Here is a 12,168-nt window from a genome sequence, read left to right on the forward strand (position 1 = left end):
TAGGTTTTGTTTTGTGGGTTTTAGAGACTATGTGGCCATGTTCTAGAAGAGTTAATTCCTGACATTTCACCAGCATTTGTGGCTGGCATCTTCAAAGAATGTTGGCATAGAAGAGAGCTGGATATATGTATGCCAGAATATTTTATCAGTCTGGTGCAAAACCTATAGTCAGGACAAGATGCCACTGTAAATACAGAATACAGAAAAACAAAATGGTTTGAGCTGGCAAAGGGTCAGGCAAGGCTGCATTTTATTATCTTATTGGTTTGATTTATATGCAGAATGTGTCATATGGAATTCAAAGACATTGCTATATTAGTTTGGAAAATCAGCTTGCAAAGGGATCTTGTAGCACCTTTGAGACAAACTGAAAGATAAAAAGTTGGCAGCATGAGCTTTCAGACTTGGGCCCACTTCTGCAGATGCATGCAGGCTCAAGTCTATGAAAGCTCATGCTACCAACTTTTCTTTCAGTTAGTCTCAAAGGTGTTGCAAGATCACTTTGCATGTCATATGAAAAACAGGATGGAGGCATAAAAATGCAAGAAGGAGCATCAACAATTTAAAATATGTAGATGAAACCATACTATGAGCAGAAAATAGTGATGATTTAAATCAATTTAAATTTGATGATGAAGACACTGAAATAGTCAAAAGATTTTCTACACCTTTGCTTAATTATAAAACAAAATGGAGACTGTAGTCAAGAAATCAGAAGAAGGACTTGGAAAGGCAGCTATAAACAAACTAGACAAGGTAAGTGTAAAGATGAATACCAATGTCAGGATCATCCATGCCACTGCATTTCCAATGAAACCTGGACAGTGAAGAAAGCTGACAGGAAGAAAATCGACTCCTTTGAAATGTGGTTCTGGGGGAGAGGTTTACAGATAACATGGACTCGCAAAATAATCAATAAATGGGTCCTAAGACTAATCAAGCCTGAAGTCTCCCTAGAAGCCAGAATGACCAAAATGAGGGTACTGTATATGTATCTTCAAGGCAACCCCATGGATTTTATAAGGTTTTCTTAGGCAAGAAATACTTAGAGGTGGTTTTGCCAGTTACCAATTACCATCCCCCAAATCAAAAGTGTGTGAGAAAGCTAGAAAGCTGGCTGCACATGAGGCCACTTATGACACCCCTGAGAAAACACAATTGCTTGCACAACTATTTTACTAACAGAGTGCCCTAACAGCATTCTGACTAAAATATTTATTTCATTTGCACTGAATTTTAGACTTGTAGTTATTATTCACAATACTATAAATCAATAGGAACCAAACTGTTTATATATTATCCAGCAAATATTTCCATTATGTACTTTATACAGCGAAATCAAGTTCTATAGACCTAATAGCAGAAAGTTCTTTATGACATCAGTACACAGATAAAAACATAAGGCTATGCTACATTAGACCAAAGGCCGGCATTAACTTCACACCAGATGCGCTTGCAAAGCCCACAAGACAGACAATAGTGCAATAGCACCCTCTCATTCATGTTCCTCAGCAACAGGCATATTGCCTCTACTAGAGCTCATTTATTGCTATCACGACTAGTAGTGATTAGTAGACTTTACTCCAACCCCATGAATATGCCTCAACCTTTTTAAGCTGTCCAAATTTTAACCACTTCATCTTGTGGAAACAAGTCTATAGTTTAATTAGGCAGTGTGGAGTTCTTCCTTTTATCTAGTTTGAATTTCACTTCACTGGCTGATCCTAAAAGTTAAAGATTTCCCCTTTGACAAGATTGTCTAGTAGTGTACGACTGTAGGAGGTGGGAGTCATCTCTATGTTACTAAGCCAAAGAGCCAGCATTGTCAAAGAAGACTCTGGGGCTGGACAGACAGCCCCTAAGGTGCTGTGGGAGCCGCCCCTTCCTAGCCAGATCGGGGCCGTGGCAACTGTATACCACATGCCTGATCTGGCCTTTCTGCAACGCAAAAAGGAACCTCAATAAGCAGCTACTTTTTGCGCCACAGAAAGGGTGCCATGGCTTTTCGGCGCTCCTTTGGTGCAGCGTGTGTACATGCTGTGCCAAAAGAGCATTGTGAAGCCTCCTGCCATGCAGTGGAGTGTGTGGCATCATGCCAGCATGGGGGTGGAGTCGTGGCATGCAGTGTGCAGTTGCCATGCCCCCACACTGCCCCAATGCCCAGTTTATCACTGGCCTGTACAGCCTCTCTTTCATCATGTGGCCAGCATGTCTGCACAGGAAACTTACCTTCCCGCCAAAGTGGTACCTATTTATCTACTTGTACTTTTACATGCTTTCAAACTGCTAGGTTGGCAGAAGCTGGGACTAGTGACAGGAACACTAGGCTGAACATAGGTTCTAGTATTATAAAGAGAAAGAAAAAACAATCTTTCTCCAGCTTCTCTCATCCTTTAACTGTTAAGATGATCTTCTTCTAGGCTAGAAGTCCCATTTTTTTAACATTTCACATAGGAGAGATAATAATAGTAATAGTAATAGTAGTAGTAGTAGTAAATTTTATTTTTTTTCCTGCCTCTCCAATGGATTGAGGTGGGTTACAACAGTAAAAAATTACAATAATAATAATAATAATAAAATACTGTACATACATACATCAACATTATAAAATCATATTAAAATCACTAAAACATAATTTGTGTGATAATTTCCTCTGATAATTTCTATTGTCTTTTTCTGCACGTTCTTCAGCCCAATCCTTTTTTTAAAAACATGATGATCAGAACTGTACACTGTGTTTCCAGATGCACTTGCATCACAAAATGTATATAAAAGCATTATGATGCTGGCCATTTTAGGTTTGATTCCTAATGATCCTTATGTTGTAAGTGTTCTACTGACACTTAATTTTTTTAAAAGTGCACATTGCATAATTTCTCTCAGCCATCAGCCACTATTCCAGATACCTTGCTTGGTCAATAACGTCCTTCTCAAGTATGTGAAGTTTAAATTTCTTGTCCTAATGCACATTTCTAAAAATGATAGATTCTTTGATTTGGGACAAAAGCCAACTAATCCAACCCCTTGCCATGCAGATACACAATTACACCACTTCAAAAAGATGTGTGTCCAGCCCCTGTTTAAAGACTCCTAAAGATGGACAGTCCACCACCCTCCAAGGCAGTCTGTTCCACTGTTGGAACAGCTGTTACATTTGGAAAAATCCTTTTGGAGTTATTTGTTGTCTTCTTTAGTTTCAATTAAGATAAAGGTTTTACAACTGAAAGAAGAAACTAAAATGTTTTATAAAATTAAATTGAAATCATGTTCTCTGGCGAGAACAAGGATGCCAAAGGGGTGAAGATTCTGTTTTAATATACTGCCATCATGTGGGTTATGAAAGATCATGCAGAGAAACCTATTCAACACTTCTACATCAAAGTTTCATGAGCTGGGCATTGTTACTTACTGAAAATTCATAGGATTCTTACACAGAGATTGGCAGGCTACAGAGAGTGAGCACTTAAGACAGAAAGGAGTGACTCTTTCCAAACTGATGTAGCTTTACAGCATTTTGCTGGTGAGTCAATAAGGTAACTGTTTTTCATCCAATTGTTCTGTTTATGGAGATGTGGGAGCCAGTGTGGTACAGTGGTTTAAGTGTTGGACTACAACTCTGGACACCAGGGTTCGATTCCTGCTCAGCCATGAAAGTTACTGGGTGACCTTGGGCAAGTCACACTCTCTCTGCCTCAGAGGAAGGTAATGGCAAATCTCTTGTGAACAAATTGTCAAGAAAACCCCAAGATAGGTTCACCTTTGGGTAGTCCTAAGTTGGAAACAACTTGAAGGCACACAGCACACACAAGGGTATATTCTTCTGAACTATATACAGGACTAGCTCAAAGCACCTGATGGATTTCATGAATCTCACACTTGATGTCGGTTTTGTTCCAGCAGAGTAATGTCCTCTACAACTCTGGCATTAAATGTGAAGAGAATTCATTATGTCTACAATACATTCAATAGTATTTACTCCTAGGTAAACAGAAACAGGATTGCAATTTCACCCTTTTTACTGTTTGCTGCAGAGCTGCCTTTGTTTTGTGAGGAAACAGTTTATCTTCATCTGTTAGATAATATCTATAATCTGTCAATTTAAAGTAACATTTCATTTTTCTCATTATAAGGAGCGATTGTCACTAAAAGTCCATAAAAGTGGTCTTTTGATGTGCTTTATTTTTTTTTGATGTCATTTGTGAAGGAAGCACCAACATTCATGAAAATTTCAACATGCTTCCCACTTCTCACTGTCAATGACTGTACCAAACATTATTGTGGCAGCATTTGTGGTTCCCATCAAGCCTTTTCCAGCCATCATTAATCCGTGATGAATCCTAATTTTGAGAGGGAAAAATGAGAGATGACCGAAGTCTTTCAACAATTTGTAGCTGACCAAAAGGACTGAGAAAAAGCAAATCAGACTCAATTGCTAAATGTATCAGTACAGTATAACTTTGCATTTCCTTTGCTTTAACCAAAAGTGCTTTTAATATGTAGGCTGGGCAGAAAGTAAGATGTTTTAATTACATAGTTACAAGTTTATGGTTTTTCAAAATGCCACCATCTCTATGGTAGGTTGGTATAGTGCATCATGTCTATAACAATGCCAATAGCATCATTACAGAATTTACTTTCAGTTAAAGTTTGCCTGATTTTTTTAATTTACTGTATATACTCATAAATCTAGAAATGTTAGTCTAAAAATTGGCCTCAAAAACCTGGGCCAACTTATCCAAGGGTCAATGTAAGTACTGTACTTTAACTGTTATTTAAAAAAGGAGACATCCCTCATGAAAGCAAAGAGTGTAATCTGTCATGGAAGCACTGACTCCCTCTATTCTTGCATCCATCCAACCTTTAGTATGAGCACGGTTAAACCTGCTGGAATTCTGCAAGTTCTTTTGCATTGTTTTCCTTTGCTTCATCCTTTAGATCCTTTGTTATATTCCCCTACGTTTTACCCTCAATTTATCCTTGGGTCATATCAAAATCCATAATTTTGGCCCCCAAATCTGCCCTTGACTTATACATGAGGTTGACTTATAGTCGAGTACAGTATATACGGTACTTTTAAATTTATTATAAATGTTTTATCCTCCCTTTTAAAATTAAAAATATATCCAAGTGCAAGAAATCTTTTCTGCAAAAGAAAAACTGAATAGAAAAAAAATGCCTCTTCTGAAAGAACACCAAAGAGGAAAACACATTTACATTACAGTAACTATGCATAAATCAAATCTTTGCACGACATGTGCATATCAAATGGTTCTAGAACATCCTGAATAACTGTGGACAGGACTGCCATTTTAAGGTTGACATCCAATACTGAGCAGACTTCTGCTCCTCCCTGGCTGCTGCCCCCCCATCAGCAATCTACTATTATTACTGTGTTAGTCACACAAATATAAGCTATACTGTACACATGAACTGATACAAACCTGAAAGTCAGATTCCTTTTGTGTGGAAACTGCAGGTCTCTTTTCATTATACATATCCGTATAATCAGTTCTGAAAAGAGGGATTTCTTGGGAACATTTGCATTGGCTTCTAGTCTCCTGACCACAATCCACTAGAAAAATACTCTCCCTGTTCAGACTGCCATTGAGTCTTTTATGTTCTGCACCAAAGCAGTGTCCTTCTCTTGATGAGGCAAGATGCTCTTTAGTACCAGTCCTGCAGCATGAGCATTCATAGTGATAGTGTTTTGATGTCTCACAGTCATCATTCAAGGGTGAAGCAGGTTGTGTGCCTGATGGGTACATTTGTAAAGTATCTGACCCAGTATGGAACCTGACATTTTTTCTTTCACTAGGTTTCACTGCTTTAATTTTCTCTATGCTGTCATTTTTCAGGTTCTTTGGGGGGAATCCATTCTCAAAGAAAGATGCTACTTTAATGATCTGGTTTCTTGAAGCTCCTTGTTCACATGTGTTGTAAAAACAGGGTGGGAAACCATGATGGCAGCTACCACAGCAGGCATCCTCTGTGTTGCAGCTTCCTACAGGAGATCTTATCCTGTCCGATTCACATATATTGGCTCTCCGGTGACTATTAGGACTTGCTCTAGTTTTCTTGTTAATTGATTCTGAAATCTCTCCATTAGGGAATAAGCCACACTGTAGCATATTTCCACATGGGCAAACTGGGGGCTTCTTTCTGGCTGAACCTCCACAAGCCACGTGGTTAGCTCCACAATTAAGCCTTTCCACACCTGTATTTGTAAACATATATCTTTCCTTCTGTGGCTGCTCTACTTTAACAATATTTTCACAAGGAAAATGAGAGATATTACATCTGCCATGTGGAGATGTTCCAGAACTCCAAGTGTCTCTGTCAGTTTGTATACAGGTGCCTGATGGTTGCCTCTGGTCTTCTGGACAAAGATATAATGCTGCAGGACTCCTCACAGTTTGTAAACAGGGAGAACTCCTCCTCTCATTTGAAAGAGGCACTGCAGTAGAAAGTGGCACTGAACTATTCCTCAAATTTGAGAGAACTGGATCAATAGAAGTCTTTCCATCAGCTGGCAAACATGGACTATTTGGGGTGGGACAAATGTTCCCTTCACAAGTTTTCTGTGTGTTCTGTCCAGACCACCCTAAACAATAGTTCAGTATGTTCTGCATCTTCAAATTATTTTTTCTCTTTATGGGACAAATGTATTGGAACCTGTCAAGATTATTTATAGGATCTAGAGAATGATGAGAGGAAAATCTAGGAATTACTTTACCACCTCTGGTTCGTTTGTGAGACTCTCTATGAACACTTAGGCACCTCTCAGAATCTTTTCCTGCAGAAAACAGGTCAACAGTAAAATCAAGTAATGGGCTACAGCAACACTTAGCAGCATGTGTTAGAGGCCTGTAACAGACTTCACTTATTTCACCTGCCTTTTGAGTATTTTTGTTTATAGATTCAGTGCTCAAAGTCTTGGGCCGATGAAATTTGGAGATATGATGTCTACTTCTAAATTGTTTACCTTTTTGTGCTTCTTTGTTTTTGGTAAACACAACAGATTTCACACATCTGGAGGCCTTTGGTTGCTCCTTCTCAACTTCAGAAGTCTTATAACCAGATGTAATTTTATTATCAGGAAATAACACTACACAGAAGTGGGGAGAATGATTTTTATGTGTATGTTTAGTGGGTGGAAAGAACCAACAGGGAGCCAAAAGTTTCAGTGTAGATAACCCTTGATTAAAATGAAAGTCCGAACAACTGGATTCAGCAGATTCTGTATCAGCTGCTAGAGACTGGCTAGCTTCAGATGATTCTACATTAACTGCTAAAAACTCACTAGTTTCAGCATCTAGGATATCTGAACATCCTACCTGTTTTGTAGAAGGTGGGATGTGTGTCTGATTTCCTGTATCTACTTGCACAGGACATGGGGCAACAGAAATACACAGTTTCTCAAGCAGCTGGTTTTGTTGAGAGCCTTTACATTTAAAGGCTAAATCATGCCTCCGTGAATCTTCTTTTGTTATGCAAACATCTGAAGAAATAATATTGCCTGTTAATGAAGCATTTGGATCTGAATAAGCTGCTTCCAAAGTAAGAGAAATTACAAGTTCTCCTGAAGAGGTGGGGAAATAGATTTGCTCAGTAGTTTGGGGACTGTCAATTTTGTAAGACTTGTTGGAATAGCCTAAATGGGTGTCTGCCAGTTGACTTTCAGCACTGTGAAATACTGAAGGTTTATTGATTGATGTTTTGTTTATGTTAGCATGTACTGATGATTGTTTGGAACATTCACTGACAAAATCTCCTTCAGATTCTGTTTCCCCAGAAGGAAAGGAAACTTGCACAGCTTTGTTATGCTTGGAACTTGGAAAATAATGAAATGATGACTGCTTCTGATGTAGTTTATCAAATCCAGCTTCTTTTACTGAATGAAAGGTTTTTCCAGTTACTGAATTTTCAGTAATATTCACATGAGGGATTATAGGGTTTAAATAGAAATCATCCCCAGATCCATCACATTTGGATTGGGATATTTTAGATGAATAAACTTTTGATGAATGACCACTTGTATAACAGTCCTTAAAGTTTACGCACAGTACAGATTCTGGTGACAATTCCACCTGAAACTCTTCAGCGTTATCAATTTTTTGTGCTTGCAACAGGGGACAGTGTTTGCAACAATCTGAAAAGTTAGTTTCACTGTTTTCCAAGATCAGTACTGCCTTCCCCAATATGATTTCTCCTTTCCGTTTTTCAGATAAACTGTGATGACTATTTGAACGAAGACAGAAATCACTTTCACTACCAGAATCAACTGAATCTAGGGAAAAGAAGAAATACCACCATCATCTCAAGAACATACTTTCCCAAATATATAAAACAGGCCACTCATTTTCTAAAAACTTGCTTACAAAATCCACTGTTATAATGCAAGCAAAAAAATTCCACTTTAAAATATATTAGGAATTATTATTATCATGTGCCTTCAAGTCATTCCCAATGTATGGCAGTCCTAAGGCAAACCCATCACAGAGTTTTCTTGGCAAGATTTGTTCAGAGGGGTTTGCCTTTGCCTTCTTCTGAGGCTGAGAGACTGCAATGTGCTCAAGGTCACCCAGTGGGCTTCCATGGCTGAGCAGTAATTCAAATCCTGGCCTTAAGAGTCACAGTCCAATGTTCAAACCACCATACCATGCTTGCACTCATTTGATATGAGTTATAAATTAGAACAAGTAATGGAAATACCAAAATACTGTTTCATGCCATCCAATTACCTTTGTTGGTATGTACAATATTTTCTTCCCAACATGCAGAATAAAAATCCCATTCACTTTCTGTGTCAGACACTGTTGAAGTCTTGCTCGACATATCACCTAAAACACAAATATGTGGTGTCATTTCCTGATAATAAAATTACATCTGGTTATAGGACTTCTGAAGTTGAGAAGGAGCAACCAAAGGCCTCCAGATGTGTGAAATCTGTTGTGTTTACCAAAAACAAAGAAGCACAAAAGGGGAAACAGTAGTATACAGCATTATGGGAAACCAAATGAATGTTAAGATCTGCTGCTATATACGCCTGTTAAAAATACAGTGTGACTGCACCAACTGTGGACTTGCCATCTATGGATTTGAGCTTCTGCAGATGGCAAGCCCTGGCTTTTTAAATGGGCGCACATGGCCATTGTTAGCGGCACATATTGTATATGCTGGTAAGTGGGAAAAGAAGGAAATCCCGGATAATAAAGAATGGTTGTATAAATTATTGTATTATGTTGAGATTGATAAGATTACCTGTTTGCTGAAAGGGAAATCATGGGAGAAACATAGAAGAGATTGGGAACCTTTGATAAAGATTTTACAAAAAAGAATGGAAGGAAATAGCATATGAGTTGTTATACGACTGGTGAACTTTATAAAATACTATATGTTAATGGAAAATAATACAAAGACATTGGTATAGAAGAAAGTAAGTGTGGCGAGGAGAGTATTGGCTATGAGATAAATAGGCAATTGAGCAAAAAGGGAATGAAATATAATGTCATGAAGGAATTTAAGAAGTTATTTTGTGATGTAATGTGGAGATATATGTTATACAGTACGCATGTAAACTGTAAGTTGTGGAAGATATATGGTTTTTATTGTGTATTTATGTATTGCTTTTAATGATAGTCTTCATTTTATTAATGTTAAATCAAATCTAGTAAATAAATAAATGGGGTGCATGCACATGTGTCCGCACTCATTGAAAACAATGGATTTGAGCATCCACGTTTTTTGCTATCTGTCGAGGGGTCTGGAACAGATCCCTGTGGATAGCAAGGGCTGGCTGTAATTGTGTCTTATTCCTTAGGATCACCATAAGTCAAATATTAAATGGAAACACAACAACAACAAAAAACAAACTATTGCACACATTTGAGATTAAACATTAGAGATTTTGGTTCCAAATACATTTTTTGTCCAATGGACTTTGACAGGTTAATGGTCTTTGGCCAGCTAATGCACATGTATAGGCACCTGTTGTATTTACTAAAAACACTGTCAATGCTTTGTTGCTGTGTGCCTTCACAAAATGCATAAAGAAATGCACTACTACATTTTACCTTCTGAACAATATGTGAATTAGTATAACTCCTCATGCAGAGCCAGTGTGGTATAGTCATTCTGAGTGTTGGACTGATTCAGGAGACCAATGTTTGAATCTTCAGCTATGTAACATTCCAGGGCAAATTACTCTCTCAGCTTCAGAGGAAGGCAAAGACAAACCCTCTCTGAACAAACCATGCCAAGCAAAGCCTGTGATGGGTTGCCGTAAGTCAAAGCAACTTGAAGGACTCAACAACCAGAGAAACTGCATCACAAGGATGATTAAGGGTGCAATTCCTGGTCTTGTGGGAAGAGAAGAAGCTGCAGGCACAGCTCCATCATGCCTTGGCCCAGAGGAAGCTGAAAGGACAGAGGGAGGGAAAAACAAGCAGTATCTGTTGGACTTGATCCCCTTCCCTATTCCCATTCCCTTCTCCTTTTGTGTCAAACTCATATCTTTTCACATTGTAAACCTGTAGGAAATGTCAAATTAACAATTAGCAAGCCAGCCTGAGAGCCTTTCTGGCTGAAGAGCAGGGTATGAAATACAGTGTTTTTGCCATCTGCAGATCTAAGTGTCCACTGATGGCAAGCCCAATGTTCTCAATGGCAGTGTGTGCATGTGCATGTCACTCCACTATTGGAGGCAACAGGACTTTAGGCCCCACGTTGTTGCTTTTTATTCCAGGGAGAGGGTATCTGGAATGGATTGATTACTGTTTAATGTCCCCCCATGTGACAGAACACCTACGATTCTACGAAAATGGATTGTTTCTGCAGTGCAGATGGAGCCACAGGCTTTCTTTCCTACTTTCTTAGAATCATAGAGTTGGAAGAAAGCACAAGGGCCATCCAGTCCAAGCCCATTCTGCCATGCAGGTACTCTCATTCAAAGCAACCCCAACAGATGGCCATCCAGCCTCTGTTTAAAGACCTCTAAGGAAGGACACAGTATTCCAGGTGAGGCCTGACAAAAACAGAATAGAGTGGCACTATGACTTCCCTTGATTGAGACGCTATACTTCCATTGATGCAACCTAGAATCGCATTGGCCTTTTTAGCTGCCGCATCACATCGCTGACTCACATTCAACTTGTGGTCTGCTAACACTCCTAGATCTCTTTCACACGTAGTCTCCTTAAGCCAGGTTTCCTCCATCCTATATCTATGCATTTCATTTTTTTGTCCTAAGTGTAGTGCTTTACATTTCTCTGTGTTCATAGATTCATAGAATCCTAGTGTTGGAAGAGACCACAAGGGCCATCGAGTCCAACCCCCTGCCATGCAGAAAGTCTAAATCAAAGCATCCCTGAGAGATGGCCATCCAGCCTCTGTTTAAAGACCTCCAAGGAAGGAGTCTCCACTACATTCCAAGGGAGTGTGTTCCACTGTTGAACAGCCCTTAATGTCAGGAAGTTCCTCCTAATGTTGAGGTGGAATCTCTTTTCCTGGAGCTTGCATCCATTGTTCTGGGTCCTAGTCTCTGGAGCTGCAGAAAACAAGCTTGCTCTCTCCTCAGTATGACATCCAAGTATTTAAACAGGGCTATCATATCACCTCTTAACCTTCTCTTCTCCAGACTAAACATCCCCAGCTCCCTAAGTCTCTCCTCATGGGGCATGGTTTCCAGACCATTCACTTTGTTAGCTTTCCTTCCTTGAAGGCAACCATTTTGAAGGGCGAGGCCTGTCTGGCCTCCCCCCTCGACCCTCCTTCCCCAGAGAGGCCCCTCCTCACCCTCAGGCTTTCACCCTCGAGCTCTTGGTAGCTCCTTCTCCATTCTCCCCCCCAAAGTTGACTCTGTCTGCTGCCCTTAAGGTTGGCCATCCTGGCGTCAGAGGCGGCCCTCACAAGACCCCCGAGTGACGTCACGCGGCACCTCTGTGACTGGCGCTTGTCCCACTGGCTCCCTCCCTTTCATAAAACCCTCTCCTCATGACACCCACATACGGGTCTTTTTGAGCTACTGCAGGGATGGCTCCACCATCTTTCCCCTCAGCTAGGCCTAGGCTCCAGACCCTCCGCCATAATCCTTCCCCTAACGACATCCCCCGCTCTATCGGCCCCGTTCAACCATGGCGCCCGCCCCTCAAGTGACACAGAAATAGATGG

The 12,168-nt window shown here is 39.9% G+C and overlaps 1 protein-coding gene across 4 annotated transcripts; it reads right to left on the minus strand.

Moving 5' to 3' along the window:
- Positions 1 to 3,684: 3,684 nt before the first annotated feature.
- Positions 3,685 to 12,160, minus strand: LOC121927609. Of its 4 annotated transcripts, none has more exons than XM_042461391.1 (4): positions 12,003 to 12,160; positions 8,742 to 8,840; positions 5,442 to 8,287; positions 3,685 to 4,337 (listed from the first exon to the last, which is right to left on the minus strand). In XM_042461391.1, the coding sequence occupies exons 2-4, from the start codon at positions 8,833 to 8,835 to the stop codon at positions 4,254 to 4,256; spliced, it is 3,024 nt and encodes a 1,007-aa protein (XP_042317325.1). In that variant the 5' UTR covers positions 8,836 to 8,840; positions 12,003 to 12,160; the 3' UTR covers positions 3,685 to 4,253. The 4 variants fall into 4 exon arrangements, with proteins under 4 accessions (XP_042317325.1, XP_042317324.1, XP_042317327.1 ...); XM_042461390.1 differs by having other exon boundaries at positions 11,794 to 12,160; XM_042461393.1 differs by having other exon boundaries at positions 12,007 to 12,157.
- Between the last annotated feature and the right edge of the window lie 8 nt (positions 12,161 to 12,168).

The sequence above is a fragment of the Sceloporus undulatus genome, chromosome 4 (assembly GCF_019175285.1).
Source record: "Sceloporus undulatus isolate JIND9_A2432 ecotype Alabama chromosome 4, SceUnd_v1.1, whole genome shotgun sequence".
Taxonomy (NCBI): Eukaryota; Metazoa; Chordata; class Lepidosauria; order Squamata; family Phrynosomatidae; genus Sceloporus; species Sceloporus undulatus.